General features: G+C 46.5%; 2 protein-coding genes across 6 annotated transcripts in view; both read right to left on the reverse strand.

Annotated features, from left to right (window-relative positions):
* TOM1 (target of myb1 membrane trafficking protein) overlaps positions 1-4,993 on the reverse strand; it is a 42,405-nt gene extending 37,412 nt beyond the window's left edge. The window contains exon 1 of the mRNA XM_046012419.1: positions 4,842-4,993. Coding sequence (XP_045868375.1) covers positions 4,842-4,893 — 52 coding nt within the window. The 5' untranslated portion in view covers positions 4,894-4,993. The remainder of the gene's footprint in view (positions 1-4,841) is intronic.
* Positions 4,994-8,958: 3,965 nt separating this feature from the next.
* The window catches only part of HMGXB4 (HMG-box containing 4), a 31,543-nt gene continuing 19,433 nt past the window's right edge, over positions 8,959-21,068 (reverse strand). For all 5 annotated transcript variants that reach the window (XM_046013505.1, XM_046013504.1, XM_046013507.1 and 2 more), the window contains 6 exons: positions 20,985-21,066; positions 19,914-19,978; positions 18,830-18,935; positions 18,211-18,380; positions 11,609-11,731; positions 8,959-11,110 (listed from right to left, as the gene is read on the reverse strand). In XM_046013505.1, coding sequence (XP_045869461.1) covers positions 11,066-11,110; positions 11,609-11,731; positions 18,211-18,380; positions 18,830-18,935; positions 19,914-19,978; positions 20,985-21,066 — 591 coding nt within the window. In that variant the 3' untranslated portion in view covers positions 8,959-11,065. The remainder of the gene's footprint in view (positions 11,111-11,608; positions 11,732-18,210; positions 18,381-18,829; positions 18,936-19,913; positions 19,979-20,984; positions 21,067-21,068) is intronic.

The raw sequence follows: 21,068 nt of genomic DNA on the forward strand, positions 1-21,068 counted from the left end.
TCGGGAGGCCCAGGACAGGAACATCCTTAGGCATCCATGACATGGGGTTCTCTGGGACCCTACTCTGGGGAACGCTGCCTTCCATCATCCTACATCTGGCCAGCTGGTCTGATCCAGGTCAGCGAACTATGAACGCACGGGCCAGTTAAGTCTGCTTTTGTATGGCCCACAAGTTAAGAATGGTATTCACATTTTTAAATAGATAAAAACAAATCCAAAGAATATTACTTCATGACATGTGAAAATGATATGAAATTCACATTTTGGTGCCCACAATCTGACTGGAACACGGCCATGCCTATTCACCTGCACATGGTCTATGCTGCTTTTCTGTTACAATGGCAGAGCTCAGGGTCACAACAGAGTCCACAGGCCCACAGAACTATAGACATTTCCTTTCCGGCCCCTTCCAGAAAGTTTGTGAATCCTGGGCTAGTTGCTCCTGGCAGCCACTGCGGGAATCCTCCTGACAGCCTCCCTCCCTCCGGCCTCTACCTTCGCCCTCCGGCAGTGGGGAGCAAGCAGCAGCAATGCAAGGGGCGAGGGCTGTGTGTGCAGACCCCGAGTTCCACTCCGCTGACGTCGCTCTCTGCTCTCCAAGCCTACGGAGCCGTTCTACCACTCCTCTCCAGGCCGTCAGTTCCTTTCTTCCCTCCAATGCCTGCCCTTCCCTGTCCTCATCCATCCGCTTGGCTGTTCCTCCTCAGTGCTCTGAAGCAGAGGGAGAACGGTAGCATGTTGCAGACAGGCTATGGGCAATGGTGACGGGACGTGCCATAGTTAGGCCCAGGTCTCCTGCCTCCCAGCTTGCTGCTCCCTCAACATCGCTTGAGCAGTGAGTCTGGCTTCCAGGTCATCTCTCCCAAAATGGCCCTCCAGAAGGTCCCAGGTGTTCTCTCTACTAACACCTGGGGTCCCCCCTCTATGATTCCTTACTGTAGCTTCCCTGGCTTGGCCTTTGTGGATCCAAGGGCAGCTCTGCCTGCCTTCTTCCCCTCTCCTGTCCATCCCGGGGCTCGGCTTAGGCTCGGAGCTCCCTGGCATGTCCAGCAACCACCACCTCCAGCCCAAGCACTGGGGGTTGGTCCTCGGGGACTACCAACGTTGACAGCATCTGGTGCGTGCAGCGTGCTTTCTGAATCAGCCGGGTCTCTGACTCAAAGTGCCAGGGAGGAGCTGATGGTCAGAAACAGGCAATGGGCATCTTGGGTTGCCTTCTGATGCCTGTCTATAAAACAACCCATAGGATCTGTCCTTCAGGGATGCCGGAAAGGGTGTTGAAATCCTTGCAAGGAGAGAGCTGTGTCAACACCACCTCACACTAACGATCTGGAATCCTTTCAGCCACAGGCTGCTGCTCCGGAAGCTCTCCTACCAAATGATAAGGCTGAGTGACCCGGCAATGGATGATAAGGCTGAGTGACCCGGCAATGGGCACGGACTCACGGACGTCCTAATCAGCAAAGCTAATCTGTGGGTAGAGCAGTAACTGTGGCACTTGGAGGGCTGGACTAATATAAATTCCGAATATGCACTGATCAGCCAGCTACAGCCTGGTGAGGGGTAGGAGAGGATGGGGGGTCTGGTTCCCCACCCCAAGCAACTGTGAAACGCTATGTTCCCTCACACTTACTTTTGCGAAATGGAAAAAACAGCAAAACCTTACAGTATCACCGTGAATGTTTTGTTTTGTTTTTTTTTAAAGATTTTATTTATCTATTTGACAGAGAGAGAGAGAGCGACCACAAGCAGGGGGAGTGGCTCACAGAAGGAGAAGGAGAAGCAGGCTCCCCGCAGAGCAGGGGGAGCCCGATGTGGGACTCGAACCCAGGACCCCAGGATCATGACCTGAACCGAAGGCGGTTGCTTAACTAACTGTTAATAACCATGTTAATAACCAGACATGGTCCCTGGTACATGGTATTTGCTCCCAAGATGTTATTCTTTTTCTTTTTCTTCCCTCCTACTATGGGGCCAGGGGCCGTACCAGGTGCCATAGGTCCTGACCAGTGAGGTCCAGTCCCTGCTCTCAGGAAATCTAGTCTAACTGGGGAAACACAGACACACAAGTACTATAGCATGGGCCACTGCTCTGTTACCGTGCGATGGTGGAAATGATAAACACAAGGATGAGGACAGCAAGAGCTAATGTTTCCTGCACACTCACAATGTGCCAAGCACTCTTGGGGGGAGAGGGAGTGGCCTGCTTCATTCTCACCACCACCCGGAGCAGCGGCTGTGGAGCTTTAGAGCCCAAAGGTAGAGAGTGCGAAAGCCCAAGGAGCGGGGGAGATGCAAGGGCACGAAAGCAATGGCTGGATCTGAAGCAGTCAGGAAAGGGGTCAGAGAGACCTAAGGGAGGAGGTGACCATGCCTGAGCATTGAAGGAGGCACACTGGAGCAGGCCCCCGGGCAGAGGGAGCAACAAACACCAAGATGCTTGGGGGCGTGGGAGGATGAGGGCTTTGTGAGTTGAGCGACACTCACCCCTGATAAGCATCACCGGGACTCGGGACTCGCTGCGCTCGGGGATGTCAACTCTACAGGGCCCTACTCGCAATAAGCGGATGGAGGTGGCAGCCTGGAGGTTCTTTTCCTCCTCCGGGTTTATAGAACTACCAGGTCACCCATCATCACCGCCAATCAGCAGTCCTTCCCTCTCTTTCTCTAAAAGAAACATATGGAATACCGAAGGCATTTACTCAAATGGCAGCTATTCCTCATTTAATTCTACTTTAAGAGCCTCTTCGGCTTTGGTTCAAATCTCATGGGTTCTGGGGGGTTCATCACAGCTTCACTACCAATTCACTGGGGGCCTGGGCGAGTCAGAGTCTCTTCCTGTGGAAAATGAAGGGGATGGGCTAGAATGGAGCTTTTCAACATGTGGTTTCCAATCCAGTGGCATTAGCATCTCCTGGCACTTTGTTAGTAATGCATATTGTAGGGCTCGCTCCAGACCTACAGAGTCAGAAACTCTGCCTTTAACAAGTCTTCCAGGGTATTCTGAGGAGAACCCTGAGTTAGAAGACCCCCAGGGTAAGGACCCTTCCAGTAGTAAAATTTGGTCTGGACTCTAAGCCATCATAACAGTAGTATTTTCTCTGGGCAGACTGTTTCTTATGACAGGCAGGCAACCCTCAGGAGAAGAAGAGAAATTCTTTTCTTTGACAAGCTAAGGCCCAGAGCCCAGGTGAGCTTTTCTAGAAAGGTTCAGACAATGTGGCAGACTTTGAAGATCAGATTTCTTTCTTTCTTTCTTTCTTTCTTTCTTTCCTTTTAAGTAAGAAGTCTCAAAGCTGGCATGTGATGAAAGCAGTGGTATCTGTTTTTTGGAGAAATAAAGATGAGGGGAGAGCTGTTTTCTCTTTTCAGCTCCAAAACAATGACTCATTGCCGGGTGTGTGTGGCCGGGAGTGGCAGGGTGTTCCTCAGAGGGCAGCTTCCCCTCTCTGGTCCAGGAGCTTTCTGGCCTGTAAAGAAGTCCTGGACTTCCACCCCTCTCTTGGATAAATTTGATTACAAAACCTCAGACGAGCCACAGATAGCCGTGATGCCAATTACGTTGCAGAGCTGGGTGGACAGTGAAGTGAGGTTTGGCTTCCAAGACAGTAAGAATGGAAAGAATGTCTAAAAGTTCCAATTTTCCTAGTCTGGACTGAACACTAACGGCCATCAAGAGGATGAAGGAAGAATTTCACAGTACTGGCAACAGTTTCCTAATTTGAGCAGCCCGTCCAGACTGCCCTTGGGGAAGTGTTAGCTGTTTGGGCCAGGGCCTGTGGTTCTTCCCCCTGTTGGGGCACAGCAAGGAGGACCTGTGACACCCACGGCTCAGCTATTTCCAGAGACTCCCCACCCTCACTTGGTACCTCAGTAACAGAGGATGAGTATTACCACTTTATTTTATATAGCAAGGCCTTGTGCCAGGCACGGTTCTAAGTGCCTCACAATTATTAACGAGTTGAACCTTCACAACAACCCCACAAAAGCAGGGACCATTAATATACCCCTAATTACAGGTGAGGAAGCAAGAGAAGAAGCAACGTCACAGAGCTAGTAAGTCTCCCGTCCGCGGGGGGGGGGGGGGGGGGAGGCGGGGGGCAGGAGAGTCAGGAGATGGACTCTAAGTAAGCCTGCCTTCGGCCAGGGTGCTTGGCCCACCCGGCCACCGAGAAACGAGGGAGACAGGATCAGGTGGTTCTTGAGGTCGCTTCCAGCTCGGGGAGTCTGCGACCATGCGGCCGACCTGCTGCTGGTCTGGCAGGTTCGCCAGCGTCTGGCCGGGCCCCGGGCGCAGCGGGGTGGCCTGGCCCAATCCCCGCAAGTCGCGGGCCCAGACGCCAAGCCCTGCTCTCCTGGTCCTGAGAGAACGGACTTAAGAGCCCTTCTCCGGTATCCGCGTCCCGAGAGCCCGGCGAGCCAGGAGGGAGTGGGCAAGAGCCCAGGTGCCACGACCCGGGCTGGGAAGGCGACGAGGGACACAGGCCAGGGGGCCCCAAACGGTAAAACCAAGCAGCCCCTTCCAGCCCCAAAACTTTCTCCTGGATTCACAACCCCAGCAGTCACACATTGGCTGAGCCGCAGCCGCCCGGACCCGCCCTCCCTCCTTAGCTATTGGCTGGAGTGGGCATCCATCACAAGTCGAGGCTTCTTAATGGGCCACGGCTTTTGTCAATCAAGGTAGCCAGGAGGCTGGGCGGGGCCAGGTCGGGAGAGACATGCTAGCCTCGTTCCCCTCCAACCTCCCTCGGGAGGGTGGCTTGGGACCTGGAGACGCCCCGGGGGACCAAGGCCGGGTGCAGGGCCCTGCGGCGGAGCTAGACGGGCCTCCGGGGACTCACCGATGCGCTGTCCCACCGGAGAGCTGAACGGGTTCCCCAGGAGAAAGTCCATCGCCGCGGCTGCCACAGCCACCGACCGGGGGAATCAGCTGACAGCAACCGCCAGCGCCGCCGATCTGTCACGTGACGTGCCGGACGGTCCGCGAGGAGGCGTCCGTGGAGGCGGGGCGTAGGGAGTCGAGCCTGGCCACAGGCCCCGCCCCTAACGTGGAGGGTAGGGCGTCGGGAGGCGGAGGGCGATGGCCTCACTGCCACTCATTCGGCGTTTGCGGACTCCACGCTTCGAGTAGGCCTGGGGCGGATCTGGGGGGCGTGGCTTAGGTGTGCCACGCCCCGTTTTTTTAAGGGCGTGACCTACCACGCGAGAGCTTGTGTCAGAGCAGGGAAATGACTCGGATAAGGTTACGTAGCAAGCTTAGACCAGTTCTCACTCTAGTGACCTCACCAGACTACAATGGGGCTGACAGCACGTCTGGCCTGTTGTCTCCCTGCCCTGATAGAGCTCTTCCTATCTGATGTCCAGGCCTCCCTGCGGCAAATGCAAGTTGCTTGGCCCCCACATTCGCTTATCTCAAATTGGAGGCCAGCACCAGGGGATTGCTAGCCCTTGACACAGAACCAACCCAGTGATCTGCAGCGAGGAACGGGCTAGAGCCCAGAGTGGCAGAAAGCATCCAGATGTAGTTACAAGTGGGGCCTGCGACCCATCTCTACCATTTACTGTGTGATTCGGACGGCGAGCTTCCATTTTCTCCAGATGCTGGAATTAGATCAAGGACTGTGTAACCTTTCTTTTTTCTTTTTTTTTTTTTTTTAAAGATTTTATTTATTTATTTGACAGAGAGACCACAAGTAGGCAGAGAGGCAGGCAGAGAGAGAGGAGGAAGCAGGCTCCCTGCGGAGCAGAGAGCCTGATGCGGGGCTCGATCCCAGGACCCTGAGATCATGACCTGAGCCGAAGGCAGCGGCTTAATCCACTGAGCCACCCAGGCGCCCCCTGTGTAACCTTTCTTATTTTTTAGGTCATAGGCTCCTTTGAGAACTTGAAGAAAACCACCAACCTTTCTGAAGAAAAAAGGACAGAGATACAATTAAACTTCAGGGACTTTCTGGGGTCCCCGAAGTATAGCAGTAGACCCCAAGTTTAAAATTTCAAGAATCTCAAAGGCCTTTCCTAGTTTTAGGATTCTAAGATCTTCTTCAACCTTCCTATGTACCAGGTTTTAGATATTATACCCACATATTAGATCAGATCTGACCTATTGTGTTTTTTTTCTTCTGATCATATGTTGTCCAAAAGATACCGCTAACCGCTGCTTTGGTAGTCTGGGCTCCTGCAGGGTATTTAATTGATCAGGTAATTGTGACTTTTTAATTGGAAAGGCCAGTAGATTCTACAAATTTAGGATGATGGAGAATCTAAATTACAACTTAATCACTTCCTTATGTTCACTTGTTTGAGCAGCCACAGGGGCTGGTAGCTTTACTGTACAATATAAGAACTTTATGGAAGTCATGTACACCTGCGCTGGGAAGTGTTTTAATAAGGTTGATGAGACCTATTCATAAGTGCCCTTCTCCCCACAAGTCTGGCTACCCCGTGAGGCTGGGATACTGTCTACTTTGCTCGCCACTGTTGCCTAGCACGGTGACTAATACATGGAAATTTATTTGTTTTTAAAGATTTTATTTATCTGAGAGACAGAACACGAGTCGGGGGAGAAGCAGAGGGAGAGGGACATGCAGAACTCCCTGCTGGGCAGGGCTAGATCCTAGGACCCTGACATCATGACCTAAGCTGAAGTCAGATGCTTAACGGACTAAGCCACCCAGGTGCTTAAATCAATCTACCAAATCATGGTGTTTGGATGATAAAGGGGGGGATGTGCATTAAGATGACTTGCATGTCAGGGACCTTCCATGTATCTTTTTTTTTTTTTAAGATTTTATTTGTTTATTTGACAGAGATCACAAGTAGGCATAGATGCAGGCAGAGAGAGAGGAAGGGAAGCAGGACCCCTGCTGAGCAGAGAGCCGGATGTGGGACTCGATCCCAGGACCCTGGGATCATGACCTGAGCCGAAAGCAGAGGCTTTAACCCACTGAGTCACCCAGGCGCCCCCATGTATTTCTTCATTAAGCATATTGCTCAGTTGTAAGGAGGTTATTTTAGCATAAACTTCTTTTGGATTCTTCCATTAGCAACCTTTAACATGCTCATGGTGGTGGTGATTAACCTGAATGAGGTGCCTGCCTCCTTGCACCACTCTGGTTTCAAGTGATTATGGACAGATCTTGGCTTTATTGACAAGAACAAAACAGCCACAAGTTGTATCCTTCATGGTGAAAAAGCAGAAACAATCCACATACTCCCAGAGAGTGGAATCCTATCACCTCCATGAAAACAGAATACTATACAAGTCTTAAATTAGAAATATGGGGTTTTGTCAACACAACAGATAGGAATGTAAATGGCAAACATTAAGTGGAGTACAAAACTCATTAAAACTATGTTTTAAAAGTGATTGCTGGGGCACCTGGGTGGCTCAGTCGTTAAGCATCTGCTTTCGGCTTGGGTCCTGATCCCAGGATCCTGGGATCAAGCCCCGAATTGGGCTCCCAGCTTGGCGGGAAGCCTGCTTCTCCCTCTCCCGCTCCCCCTGCTTGTGTTCCCTCTCTCACTGTGTCTCTGTCAAATAAATAAATAAAATCTTTTTTAAAAAAGTGATTGCTAAGGGGCACCTAGCTGGCTCAGTTGGTAGAGCATGTGACTCTTGTTCTCAGGGTCCTGAGTTCAAGCTCCATGTTGGGCATAAAGCCTATTTTTTAAAAATATAATTTATATATTTGACACAGAGCATGAGCGGGGGAGGGGGGGAAGGCAGACTCCTGCTGAGCAGGGAGCCCAATGCAGGGCTCGATCTCAGGACCCTGAGATCATGACCTGAGCCAAAGGCAGAGGCTTTAACCCACTGAGCCACCCAGGCGCCCCGTTTCAAGTCCAAAAGTCGAGATCCTCTGCCTCCAAAGTTGACAGACGATAGCATGATAAGGAAAGTGAGTCCTGTCTAGTGAAAGCCAGCCAGGACAAGCAGACATTTGAACAATGTTAATGTCTTGGGTAGTCTTCCTACGATCGCATTTGCTCAGGACTGTGGATGAAAGAGAAGGATTCTGATGGATTCTGTACACGAATCAACTGTGAAAGTGCTTTGGGGCAGGAGAGAGCCTAGGCCCTGGGTCAGCAGTGCCAGTGTGCTGCTTCTGGCTTTGCCATCCACTAGTCGTAAGACCCGAGGAAGTGCACTTTTCTGCATCTCTCTCATTTGTAAAGGGGGGTAACACTCATAAGGCTCGTGGGAGGATTAAGGGAGAGAAAACATGCAAATCACTCTTTCCTAGTCACTCAGCAGTCTCGGTCTCTTTCTTGTAGCCTCTCCATAGGAGGTCAGCCTTCCCATTGATCGAATATTCCACTATTCGTGACTACTAACACCTTGGGTTTGCACTGAAATTTTTACCTGGAGAGTTCAGATATCCATATATTAAATGTTCACAGTGTTACTGGACACTTATGTCAGGCTGGCTGGCCGCAGATTTGGGGGTGGGAGTGACCTTAACACTATTTTACTGGTAGGACTTCAGACGCCCATTAGGGACTAAGTGACTTATCCAACATCACTCATTAAGTCAGGAGAGGGCTGAAACAGCATGAAATATATCACGTCTAAGCACACGGTTCACGTGCGACCCTTAATACACAACTGCTACTTTCTTGTGTTACGCCAACATGTGGTGTACACACAATTTCATTTATCAGTGAATAGAGCTTCTCTTATCAGAGCCACTGGTTTTTAGCTTGCAAGAGAGAGAACACGAGACTCTACAATGTAAAAGTGAATAGAGACAGAACAAGATGTATGTTACGAAAATGGCTAAGATCAGAAACTTGGCCTCTGTTCCAGACGGATTTTTCTTTTTAAGAAAATCTTAGTGGGACAGAGGTGGAAAATGACAGTTTTTAGAATTTCATAGCAACTTGGTCAGCAACAGGGAAAAGATACCTGAGACCGGACTACAAATATTAAAAATGTGATTTTTAATAATATAAGTACAAAATTTTATTTCTTTATACAACTGTAATGGGATTTGGATCAAACCGCTAGAATTTATTTAAAAAACAAAATAAAACAATGATATAAAAACTGCAAGAAGGTCTGAATCCAAAGTTTTTCCTCTAGTAGTACCAAATTCCACAAGGTACAGACTATTATACAAATGTGTACAAATTTAAATACAAATACAATAGGGTTGGGGTTTAAAGGAAAACAAACAAACAAAAAGCAGGTCCTCATCAGGATTTCATTAATGTGCACAAATGACAAGGGTAGGAGTGACCTCTTCCGTACTAATCCGTGTCTTCAAGGCCCCTCGTTGATATACCCTGTGTCAAACAGGAACCTTCCATGGGTACAGATGAGGCGTGGCACAGGGTCTAACACACAAAATCAAACCCAGATTTCTGCTCTTCTTGATTTTGGTTCCCAAACATACCCATTTCCTTCTGTTTTCCCAATTAAACTTCACAACCGCTCTGAGCTGAGGGCTGATCAGCAGCCATAGTACAGTCAGGAAACAAAGCCCTGGGACCACACTGGTGGGAGGAGGGAAGGGATTAAGCCAGACACAGGCTGGCTGCATGGTCCTCAAAGATCTACTTTGATGCTGTCATGCTCCGTCTAGGCCCGGGGAGGAAAGCACAGTTACCCCGGAGCTCGGTTTTGGCAGGCAATCTCACACCAGATTGAAAAACAGCTCTGAAGTGCTCAACTGTCTTCTTTGGAACTGGGAAGCAAAAGTCTAAGTTCTTTGGAAAAATGGGCAGCTGCGAATGGTAACATTCCTTTTAATTATGCTTTCTTGACATTATTGAATAATAATTAGAATCCCGACATAATGATTCCTTTTTGAGGCACGATACCTTACACTGTGGATGATTTGGAGTTTTCAGAGGAGACCAGAGAGAAGACGGAGGGAAGAAATGACAAGTCTGCATCTTCCACATGCTGTTGCTGGTGGACACTTTTGTTATTAAATTATATATACAGAAATTTACAGGATAAATTAAAATCTAAGAGATTCTAAAGAGTTAAATACACATAATTAAAACACATTCACACGCGCACATAAATAAACCTACATGAGAATCGAGTACTTTTTTTTGCAATTCACTTATGTGTGGAATGCAGAACACTGGGTATCTATCTGTCCACCAGGGGAGCCAACGGGATGAACCCAAGAATCATGCTGGGCAAAGTTCATCTTCCCCAACCATCCAGCAACTAAGCAGCAAAACCTGTGAGGACTCAGTGACTAAGCTAATGCCGCTGATGGAAGATACCAGCAATTAGTTCTGCAGATGGAATATTCTGGGTCATCTCACAATATATGCAATTCAACTTGCGCAATAACAACTTTACCCTCTCCAAGGTGTTTGATGCTGCTGGGGCTCTACGTAACTCCTTGGCCCCTACTGAGGCTGCTAATGGTACCAATGATTACAAGAAATTTTGAGACACGGACACCTGTGTAGCAGGAATTGGAATGAACCCCCTAGGAAGTTCACCTAAGCCGCTGCAGGAACTGTAAGATGGGAATGATTTCATCACTTCCTACCTAGGTCACTTCAAATCGAAAGGCTTTGTATGTTTAGTAACCTGGCATCTTCCCATAATCTTTCCTATTACATTTCTGACTGTAAGACAGGTAAGGCAAATGGTCAGTGATGGGTCTGGAGGTACAACTGAGTTTGGAAAAGAATCACATTTTAGCTGTCCATAAAGAGATGCCCTTGGCACCCAGAACAAGCCCCCAGCCCCCAAGTTACACTGATTTTTAAGGCAGATTTATCCACCACAGGAGAAAAAAGAATCTCAAGCCCATATTCATGCCAAGGTTTCTTCTTGGCTAAACCTTTGCCATTTCATAAAATTATTAAAAGCAAAGTAGTTACAGTCCTATGTATATATTGTACATTTTATATATATATATATATATATATATATATATATATACACACACACACATACATATACATATATATATGTATATATATAAAAATTTAAAACCTATACCCGGAGGCCAGTGAAGGGATCTGGAACAGTCCTATATACACAAACCAGCAATGGGGGAGGATAAGGTCTCTGTCCCGGGACTCCTCGCTGTCACAGTCCAGGCATGATGTAAGCAATGTTGTCTAGTGTGTTTGACTGCAAAACAAGGGAAAAGGTTCAGCTGAAGAGTACTCTATCTTAGTTCCCCGAGACCTATTTCTTTGTTAGGGGAGAGAGATGAGAAGGGAACCGGAGAGTTAGAGAAAGCAGCGGGAGCGTGAAGCTGGCAGCCTGCTCTCTGCTCCGCTAGAAGCTTCTCTACTGGCTCTTTCCCATGAGTCGTCGTGGAGAAGAGGCAGAAGACTCCTGCACTTTCTTTGTGCGCAGAAGACCAAACAGGCCACAGAGGAGTCGCAGCCCCTCAAGGCCAGAAGGCTTCCCTCCAGAGGACTGTTTAGGGAAACGGCATGCTTTCTAGCTGCGCTGAAGGCATGGCCTGTGCTCAGCAATACGGTACCGTGTTTGTGGGCCAAGGGACAGAGGGAGCGCCATCTGCCAGGAAGCCACGTGAGCCCGTGTCTGACAGAGCTCGTTAAGGCAGAGCCTCCGTGGCTCCCGAGGGGTCTGGCTGAAAAAATTCCAAGGACAACTCACCAAGACCTGTTTGGGACAGCCGTTCAGTTCAGGTAGTTGTGTGGTCAGACACGCCAAGGGGCCAAGCGCGCAGATGATGGAATCCAGAAGCACTGACAAACTGCCGGACACGGCCACCATGCCCTGAAAGGAGAGCAGGAAGGGAGAGCAGGTTGTAACTCGAGGTCCACTCCTGACACTCCCTCCACATTCTGGTTGCTTTCCTCACATTGTTCTTTAAGTCCTGCCAGTTCTCTGCAATTTGCAGCAGAAATGAGAAGGTATCTGCTTTGATAACTCTGGAAGTTGTTTAAAAAGAAAACTTTCACAATACATTTCCAGGTTCCTTTTCTGTATTCCTAAGTCACCCTCTGTGCGACCTAAGGTCAGTCACTTAGACTAACCTACTCCAGAGAGCTCCGGGGAAGATCTGTGGAGTTCGTGTGTGCAAAAGTACTTTTCTTTCTTTTTTTTTTTTTTAAGGTTTTATTTATTTATTTGACAGAGGGAGATACAGCGAGAGAGGGAATACAAACAGGAGGAGTGGGAGAGGGAGAAGCAGACTCCCTGCTAAGGGGGGAGCCTGATGCGGGGCTGGATCCCAGGATCCTGGGTCATGACCTGAGCCGAAGGCAGACGCTTAACGACTGAGCCACCCAGGTGCCTGCAAAAGTACTTTTCTTATGAACTCCATGAATATAACTCAAATGTGATAACGATGAGGGTTCTATAGCCCTACACACTAACACGTGACACACACATACATGTACTTCTCCACCTCTGTGGCTTTTTGATAGCTGATGATACTACTCTTCTGGGTTGAACTGTTCAGTCTCAGAAAGAAGTACATTGAGTTCATGTCAAATTTTACTATCTTCCACAGTTTATAATGTCCCCCCGCTTCTGTGATTCAAATAGATAAGAAATAAGACTGCTTGCTGCCAGGGCGCCTGCCCAGCTCTGGTAGCACCTGCTTTATCTAGAAGCACTGAGGGACTATGCCGACTAGCCAGGTAGCACAGCAGAATGCTTCAGAGAATGGGCTCTGGGCTCAGGACCGCTGGGTCCCCAACTCACGGCTTCTGTCCTAAGGCAAGATGCTTCTTATGCTGTGCTGTAAATGAGCTTATGCAGAGGGATTAAGGGAATTAAAAGGTGTAAGGTGCTTGGGATGGTCCCGGTTACATGGTAAGTGCTCAAAAAGTACCAGTAGTTATTATGTAGTTTTATGTTATTATGTTATTATTATGTTGAGTAGTTATTACCAGCATCTTCATCTTCCAAGCTGCCTTTCTGACTACCTGCTAAGTCTCTCACTGTGTTTCCAGATCTCAACATGCCATAAAGAGATATCACCTCCTCTCCTCCTAGAATCCCTTCTCTGCTAAAGTCCCCACCACTCACACAACTGTCCAGTCTCAAGGCCTTGCCATCGCTGACTCTTCCTTCCCCCTGTCCTAAGAGGCTCCCCTCACCTCTTCCCAAGGGAGGCTATGCAGCAAGGGGTTAAGATTAGCATGGACCTTGAGGTCTCGCCACCAAATTCAAGCCTCTGTTATAGCACTTGGGGCTGAACTCCAGAGCAAGTTACTTAGCCTCTCTGTTTTTCCCTTTTACAGAAACACAAATTCTGCCCCACAAAGATTTGGTGTTAATTACATGACAGAATCCATCTGAGGCATCTGAACAAAAGCTGGCTGAAGAAGCAGTCAACCAGTTAGTAATTAATAATATTATTCCAGGGGCACCTGGGTGGCTCAGTGGGTTAAAGCCTCTGCCTTCAGCTTGGGTCATGATCCCAGGGTCCTGGTGCAAGGGCCCTATATTGGGCTCTCTGCTCAGCAGGAAGCCTGCTTCCTCCTCTCTCTGCCTGTCTCTCTGCCTCCTTCTGATCTCTGTCTGTCAAATAAATAAATAAAATCTTAAAAAAAATTTATTCCATTAGTTTGCCCTATAGTTAATTACCCAGTTAATATTTTATGTCTGACTCTCCTAATGAATTATAAGCAACTTGACGGCAGGAATCATGTCCTATTCCTTTTTATATCCTCTCAAGAACTACTGGTATTCTGCACACAGTAAGCCCTCAATAAGTATTTGTTGAATTATTCAAATCTTTGTCATTTCTGGACTGTATTACTGCTATATAACTTCTCCCCAATACCAGTCTCTTTTCATTCCCAATCTGAAATAGAAGGTATTTCCAGAGAAAACCAAATGCAAGCACTGATCACATCTCTCCCTACTAAAAAAAAAAAAAAAAAAAAAAAATCCCCGCAGTTCCTCCATAGCAGAGTATAAACATTTGAGAGCATCTGAGACCTTCTGTAATTTGGACTACAGCCTTAATTTTCAGCCTTCCTCCCCCTTACATGTTGGATGTTCTAGATTTTCATCACTTTAGAAGTAAAAACCTTTTTTTTTTTCAGATAAAATCTGATGTGGAAGAAACAAAACAAATGAGCAATGAGAAAACAAAGAGAGAGATGGGGTGCCTGGGTAGCTTAGCTGGTCGAATGTTCAACTCTTGGTTTCGGCTCAGGTTGAGATCTCAGGGTCCTGAGGTCAAGCTCCATGTCAGGGCACCGCACTCAGTGTGGAGTCTGCTTGAGATTCTCTGTCTCCCTCTGCCCCTCCCACTTGTGCTGTCTCAAATAAATAAATGAAATCTTAAAAAGAGAGAGGGGCAAACCAAGAAACAGACTCTTTTTAAAAAAAGTTTTTTAGGGGTGCCTGGGTGGCTCAGTGGTTAAGCATCTGCCTTCGGCTCAGGTCATGATTCCGGGGTCCTGGGATTGAGCCCTGCATCGGGCTCCCTGCTCGGTGGGAAGCCTGCTTCTTCCTCCTCCCTCTCCCCCTGCTTGTGTTCCATCTCTCTCTGTGTCTCTCTCTGTCACATAAATAAATAAAATCTTTAAAAAAGTAAATAAAAGTAAAAATAAAAAAAAATTTGTTTTTAAAATGATGTTATTTATTTATTAGATGGAGAGAGAGCACAAGTAGGCAGAGCAGCAGGCAGAGGGAGAGGGAGAAACAGGCTCTCCACTGAGCAGGGAGCCCGATGCAGGACTCCATCCCAGGATCCTGGGATTGTGACCTGAGCCAAAGGCAACTGCTTAACCGACTGAGCCACCCAGGTGCCCCAAGAAACAGACTCTTAACTATAGAGAACTGACCTACCAAATGGGAGGCAGGCAGGGATGGGTGAAATAAGTGATGGGGGTCTGGGAATGCATTTGTTGTCATGAGCACCAACTGATGCATGGAGTGCTGAATCACTATACTGCACACCTGAAACTACTATTATACTGCATGGTAACTAACTGGAATTTATTATTTTTTTATTTTAATTTTTTTTAAAAAAGGTTTTATTTGTCAGAGAGAGAGTATAAGCAGGGGGAGTGACAGGCAGAGGAAGAAGCAGGCTCCCTGCTGGACAAGGGGCCTGATGCGGAACTTAATCCCAGGGTCCTGGGATTTGACCTGAGCCAAAGGCAGACACTTAACAGACTGAGCCACCCAGGCGTCCCAACTAACTGGGATTGAAATAAAAACTTACAAGAGGGGTGCCTGGGTGGCTCAGTGGGTTAAAGCCTCTGCCTTTGGCTCAGGTCATGATCCCGGGGTCCTGGGATCGAGCCCCGTGTCGAGCTCTCTGCTCCGCAGGGAGCCTGCTTCCTCCTCTCTCTCTGCCTGCCTCTCTGCCTACTTGTGATTTCTGTCAAATAAATAAAATATTAAAAAAAAAAACCTTACAAGAAACCCGGATATGGAATCCCAATATGCAAAACAGATAGAAGATCTGGTTAAAGTGGGAGTGGGGGTCTACGGCCCCATGGGGCTCCTCTCATCCATCTCTGCAGAAGACTCTAAGGTCAAGAAACAGATGTGCACCATTTTCTGGTTTTGGAAGGTCTCTCTCCAAAGTCTCTATGAGACAAAACCCTCCAGATCCTTTCAGGCCCTGTTAGAAGAGCACCTCCCTTTGACAAAATCTCTCCTGACTCCCCCTAACTCTCTTAGTTCTCTAGCTACTCTCGCTGCATCGGTTCAGCACAGGGCAAAAGAGGGAGACAGGGTTAGGAGTAACGCATGCAGGGCTCTGCCACAGTGTGTCCACTTGTAATAGTCACTTAATTTACTAGACTCCTGGTATCCAATCTCTAAATGAGTGCCTTGTAGACATCAATATTCCTTAAAGCATAGTTTGTAATTTTAGGTAGCATATTGGTGAACATAAATTATTCCAACATACCCAATGTGATGTACTATATTAGAAAAAAATTAGACTATCAGACTTGTGATATCAAGGGTATCATTGTGGAAGCATGGACAGATTTAGTCAAATAAAAATATAAGGTAAATAACTGAGAGTGGTGCAAGGAAACTGCAAAATGGTGAGGATGTGTTCAAGAGACTGATGTCTGGGAAAAAGCAGACTGGAGAGGGATCGGGAATTACTGCTAATGGGTGTGGAGTATCTTTTGGGAGTAATGAAAATGTTCTGAAATTAGGTAGCAATGAGGCCAAAATTCTGTGAATATACTGAAAACCGTTAACTCCTAGAGTTCAAAAAGGTAAACTTTATTGTTAGTGAATTAGATCTCAATAAGACCCTTTGTTACATAAAATAAAGTGGGCTAGAAAACCTGTGCAAGTCTTTCTCTTTCCTAGGCAGATGTATGTGTAACTCTCTCCAAGCATCTGCTCATAGAAGACTTGTTTTAATGGCTGATTATGTATATGCTCTACCTTTCCAGTGAAACTGTAAGTTTCCTAATGCTATCACCTGGAAACCAACAGGAAAAGAGTCAGATTTTCTACTCCCCCAAGTTTTGGAATAATGCCTAGGTACTCAACAAATATTTGCTAAACTAAATGGAAATATCAGGGGAAGTGTCGAATATGGAAGGGGCATAAAATGAATCATTTTTACTTCTAACTTTAGGAAACTAAGAATCACTAAAATATGTAAAATAAATAAGGACCCCAGGATATTTTACTCTGGAAAAATCTGTATCTATTTAAATATCTGAACCTATATGAAAATACCCTAGTTGTTTTGAAACCTGCTAAATTATGGAAATTAACCAAAAAACTTGGATAACCTTCATCTTTTGTGGTCTTTGGCATTTTATTTGTTGAATAATATTAACAATACAACTTTGGGGCACCTGGGTGGCTCGGTGAGTTAAGCAGCTGCCTTCGGCTCAGGGCATGATCCCAGGGTCCTGGGATGGAGCCCCAACATCAGGCTCCCTGCTCAGCGGGAAGCCTGCTTCTCCCTCTCCCTCTGCCTGCCGCTCTGCCTACTTGTGCTCGCTATCTCTCTGTCAAATAAATAAATCTTAAAAAAATATATATAACTTCCACAGAGAAGCAAGTGAATAGCTTCATATTCCAACACTGATTTCTCAGCTTAGAAATGGCTTTAGTAGCAGAGACTGACTTCCCTGCTGGAATGTCCTATTAGGACCCAGTGGAAAACTGAAATACTACACTACTGAGTTAGCCAAGGGGGCAGTATGATTAGAAACTGAATATGGTAATAGAAATGGAACATGACAGCTTTGCAGGTTAAGTGATTTTGAAATTGAAGCTTAAAGGGACAAAGATCTCCCTAGGGCACACAGTGCTGTATAATTTAACATGGAGTAATAAAGAGCCTGAGAATCTCAATTTCCCTATTGCTACCTAATTTCTTTCTTTCTTTTTTTTTTTTTTTTAAAGATTTATTTATTTATTTTAGAGAGCAGGAGAACATGAGGGCGACAGGGCAGAAAAAGGGGCAGAGTGAGAAGGAGAAAGTTTTAAGCATTCAGAATCTGCATTCAGCACAGAGCCCAATATGGGGCTCGTTGTCATCATCCTGAGATCACAATCTGAGCCAAAATCAAGAGTCAGATGCTTAACCAACTGTGCCACTCAGGTGCCCCTTGCTACCCATTTTCAAAGAAGCAGAAGCACTCTTAATCCCTTGTACAGTTTACTCTGTCTACCCAAGACCTTACTGGAAATGTACAGAAAAATTCAAACTGTCTTCGAAGTATAAGTGATTAAAATTTCCATGGGATTTGTATTCATTTTTCCCATTGCATTAAAAAAAAAATCAAAATGAGTTACAGGATCGGGGTGCCTGCGTGGCTCAGTGGGTTAAAGCCTCTGCCTTCGGCTCAGGTCATGATCCCAGCGTCCTGGGATCGAGCCTCCCATCAGGCTCTCTGCTCCGCAGGGAGCCTGCTTCCTTTTCTCTCTCTGCCTACTTGTGATCTCTGTCTGTCAAATAAATAAATAAAGTCTTTAAAAAAAACAAAAAAAAAAAATGAGTTACAGGATCATAAGTCGATTATATCTCAATAAAAATTGGGGGGAAAAAGTTATAGGAGATTGCAACTCTTCTCTGTGCCATTGTTCAATAGAACGGTCTAAGCGTAAACTTTGAGAGCCAGTAGGAAGAGTCCAAATCTCCGGACGGTTCTACTGGTGTCTATTTTCTTCATCACTGTCTCTTGAGCACCTGGAATAATCTAGCGCACAACAGTAGTTGCTCAAAGGATGCACGTGGAAGGAGTAAATGGACTCATATCCTGTAAGAAAGGAGCTACGATGACAGTCATGCTCACCTCAGTTTCCTGCAGGCGGTGTCCGATGAGGCTCAGGGACTCCCCCAGCAGCTGCAGATGAGCAGCGACATCAATGGGCTCTGTCTCAGGGGCTTTGGCTGGAGAGGCTGGCAACAGCATGGTGGTGGGTGGGGATTTCTTTTGCGGGGACAGTACTCCTGCAGAGGAAGCTGAGAACAGAGATGAAATAGAGAGAGAACGCTTGCCTATGGCTTGGAACATCACAAAGATATTCTTCCTGCCTTTTCCCCTGTTATGAGCTATACCAGGCATTTAGCAAAAGTAGGGACTATGGGCCTTATCTGGCCCAAGACTTGTTTTTGTACAGCCTGTGAGCTAAGAACAGCTTTCCATTTTTAAATGGTTGTAGAGAAAATAAAGAATATGTGATAAAGAGTGCCTATGGACCACAAGACCTAAAGTGTTTACTCTGGCCCTTTACAGAAAAAGTTTGGTGACTTCTGATTTATACTTTCTAAATTTTTTTTTTTGCAACCTGTAATATTCGGTAATAACATCTCGGTATCAAGATCTGCTTCTGACACAGGCTGCTCTCCTGACTCCTAGTAAAGAAGCAAGATTCACAACGCTCTAGGGAACAGAGGGTCGCAGTCACTACCTTTCACTTTCACGGGAACTTCTGAGCAGGACGCTTTTCTTTTCACAGTTGTAGCTTCTGCTTTGTTCTGTTTGTGTTGCAAATACTGAGCTTTTTGCTTCCAAATCTGCAGTCAGATCAGGGCCAAATAAATTATGATAAATGAAACAGGACAAGACACAAAAGGGAAAGCAGTTTATGGGAGAGGAGAGTGAAGGAAAGACAGGAAAGCCTGGAGGGGGGCGGGTGGGGGCTGAACAGCAACTTTGAAGCTGAAGGTTACTAAACAGGCCTCAGGTGTTGACCACCGTGGTATCTTAGGAGAGGACTCTTAACGTTCCCCCATGCTAATGGGCAGGTCTTGGCATGGATTTTGAGATTACTTGCAGGTCGAAATGTAAAATCATGGGGTAAACATGTGGCTCAGTATGCTGTCCATGGGGTTCAATATGCCATCCTACTGGATGGCAACACCAACCACAGGATGACAATGACACGGAAAATGGGAACGAAAGATAACCTAACCTGGGTGACAAATATTTTCATGTCACCCAGATGAATTCCCAGATCACCTTCACATCACCTGGTTGGAGAGTGACTGGGAATGATTCCAATAGGACCAGTTTCCATAGTCTTCCTGGCTTCTTGATAGTGGGATGGATTATTTGGTAATGGCCGATGAGGAGGAGGACCCGGAACTGGCTCATCTAGTGAGCATAGCCGTATTTTTCTGATCGGCTGTAACCAGGAGGCAGGTGACCTTCCTCTAGATCTGGTTTTACCAGTGGCTGTTTGCAGGAAAGGGCTGATTTTAGATTCTCTTTTGACCCGTAAACGCTGCCCAAGTGAGGCCATCTTTTGGCTCAAATATAAGGTTGTTAGAAAACAACTAGGTGAGGCTAGAAAAGACAGCTTTCCTGCAGCTGACTCCTCTCTAGAGTAAACTGGCAGCGGCCAGTGTTAACGCCCTCTGCCAAACCATTTTCTATTGATTTGTGATTTTTGTTTCACTGTTTTCACTGTTGGCTGGATGGGCTATAGGAGAATGACACATTTTGGAAGGCATAAAGCAAGGAAAACCGTGTTTGTAAGGAAGTGTACTTACCAGTTTGTCCTTTTCTGGCAATTGCTTCCACACCTCAGCCAGTTTTTTACTAAGTTCCCCAAAATCTGGCATAAAAGAGTAAAAAAAATGTTAACACAGTAAAGGCTTGACTATAAACCAAACAGAAGATTGGTAAGAGCAAAAACCAGAAAAAGGATTTTCTAGCTCAGATTTAAACAGCACAAGGTTCTTCCAGAAAACCGAACTAAAACCCCGTCACTTTTCTTGACTCTTTTCTCTAGGGAGGGAAGGGGCTATTTTAGTGGTCATGAGACAGGCTCAAATTCTCACACATCTATTCTCCAGGGAATTCTCCCTTAAGCATCTTTCTGGTGTCTTTTAATTTGATCTCATTTTACAGAGCTTATCCACTTGGGCTAAAGAAAACTTACGTTCTATGGAATTTGATAAAAGCTGTTAGATTTTTAGCAAGTCTCAAAAGCACAGAACCAAAGAATTTCCCTCGCGTGGCCCAGAAGCAGTGCTCCAGACGCGCAACACTGCCCTTCCATTTGTATAGCAAGGTCACGCTTTAGGAAAGCTCTTACATCTTTTACGGCACTTCATGTGCGCCTCACAACAACCTTGACAAGCAGGTTGGGAAGCTATCGTACACATGAGGCAAATGAGATTTGTAGAGGTGAAGTGACTTGTCAAGGTCTGTGGCAGAGCTTTCTTCTCACCTCACTAACTTCTGACTCAGAGACAAAGATGAGCAATGTTAAGTCCTTTTGCTGTAACTCACACCCAAGGGCCAGATTAAGGGAAGGGTTAGCTATAGGATCTTGGAGACAAACATCTGCGGGTTTACATAATGTACTTCAGAATATTTCATTTTACTTAGTTTCCCATTTTATCATTTTAAAGAGCTATAAACAGAAAGCTTATCTCTTTTATGGATGGGGTGGACCAAGACAAAGTCTAAAGTGACCTCAGAACTGCGGGGAAAAATGAGATTTGTGTTATTTTAATATAACAGGAAGAAGTTGCCTGCTGACTGGCTGAATTAACCACACAGCAGCAGAAATACAAATGGAGAATAACAAAACTGAAGACCGGAAATGTTCTTACCTATACCTGGATGGTCAGCCACGATGGTTACGCGATACTCTTTACAGAACACTTGGTAGGCTGACATGTTCTTCTTTTTTGGCT

The sequence above is a fragment of the Meles meles genome, chromosome 7 (assembly GCF_922984935.1).
Source record: "Meles meles chromosome 7, mMelMel3.1 paternal haplotype, whole genome shotgun sequence".
Taxonomy (NCBI): domain Eukaryota; kingdom Metazoa; phylum Chordata; class Mammalia; order Carnivora; family Mustelidae; genus Meles; species Meles meles.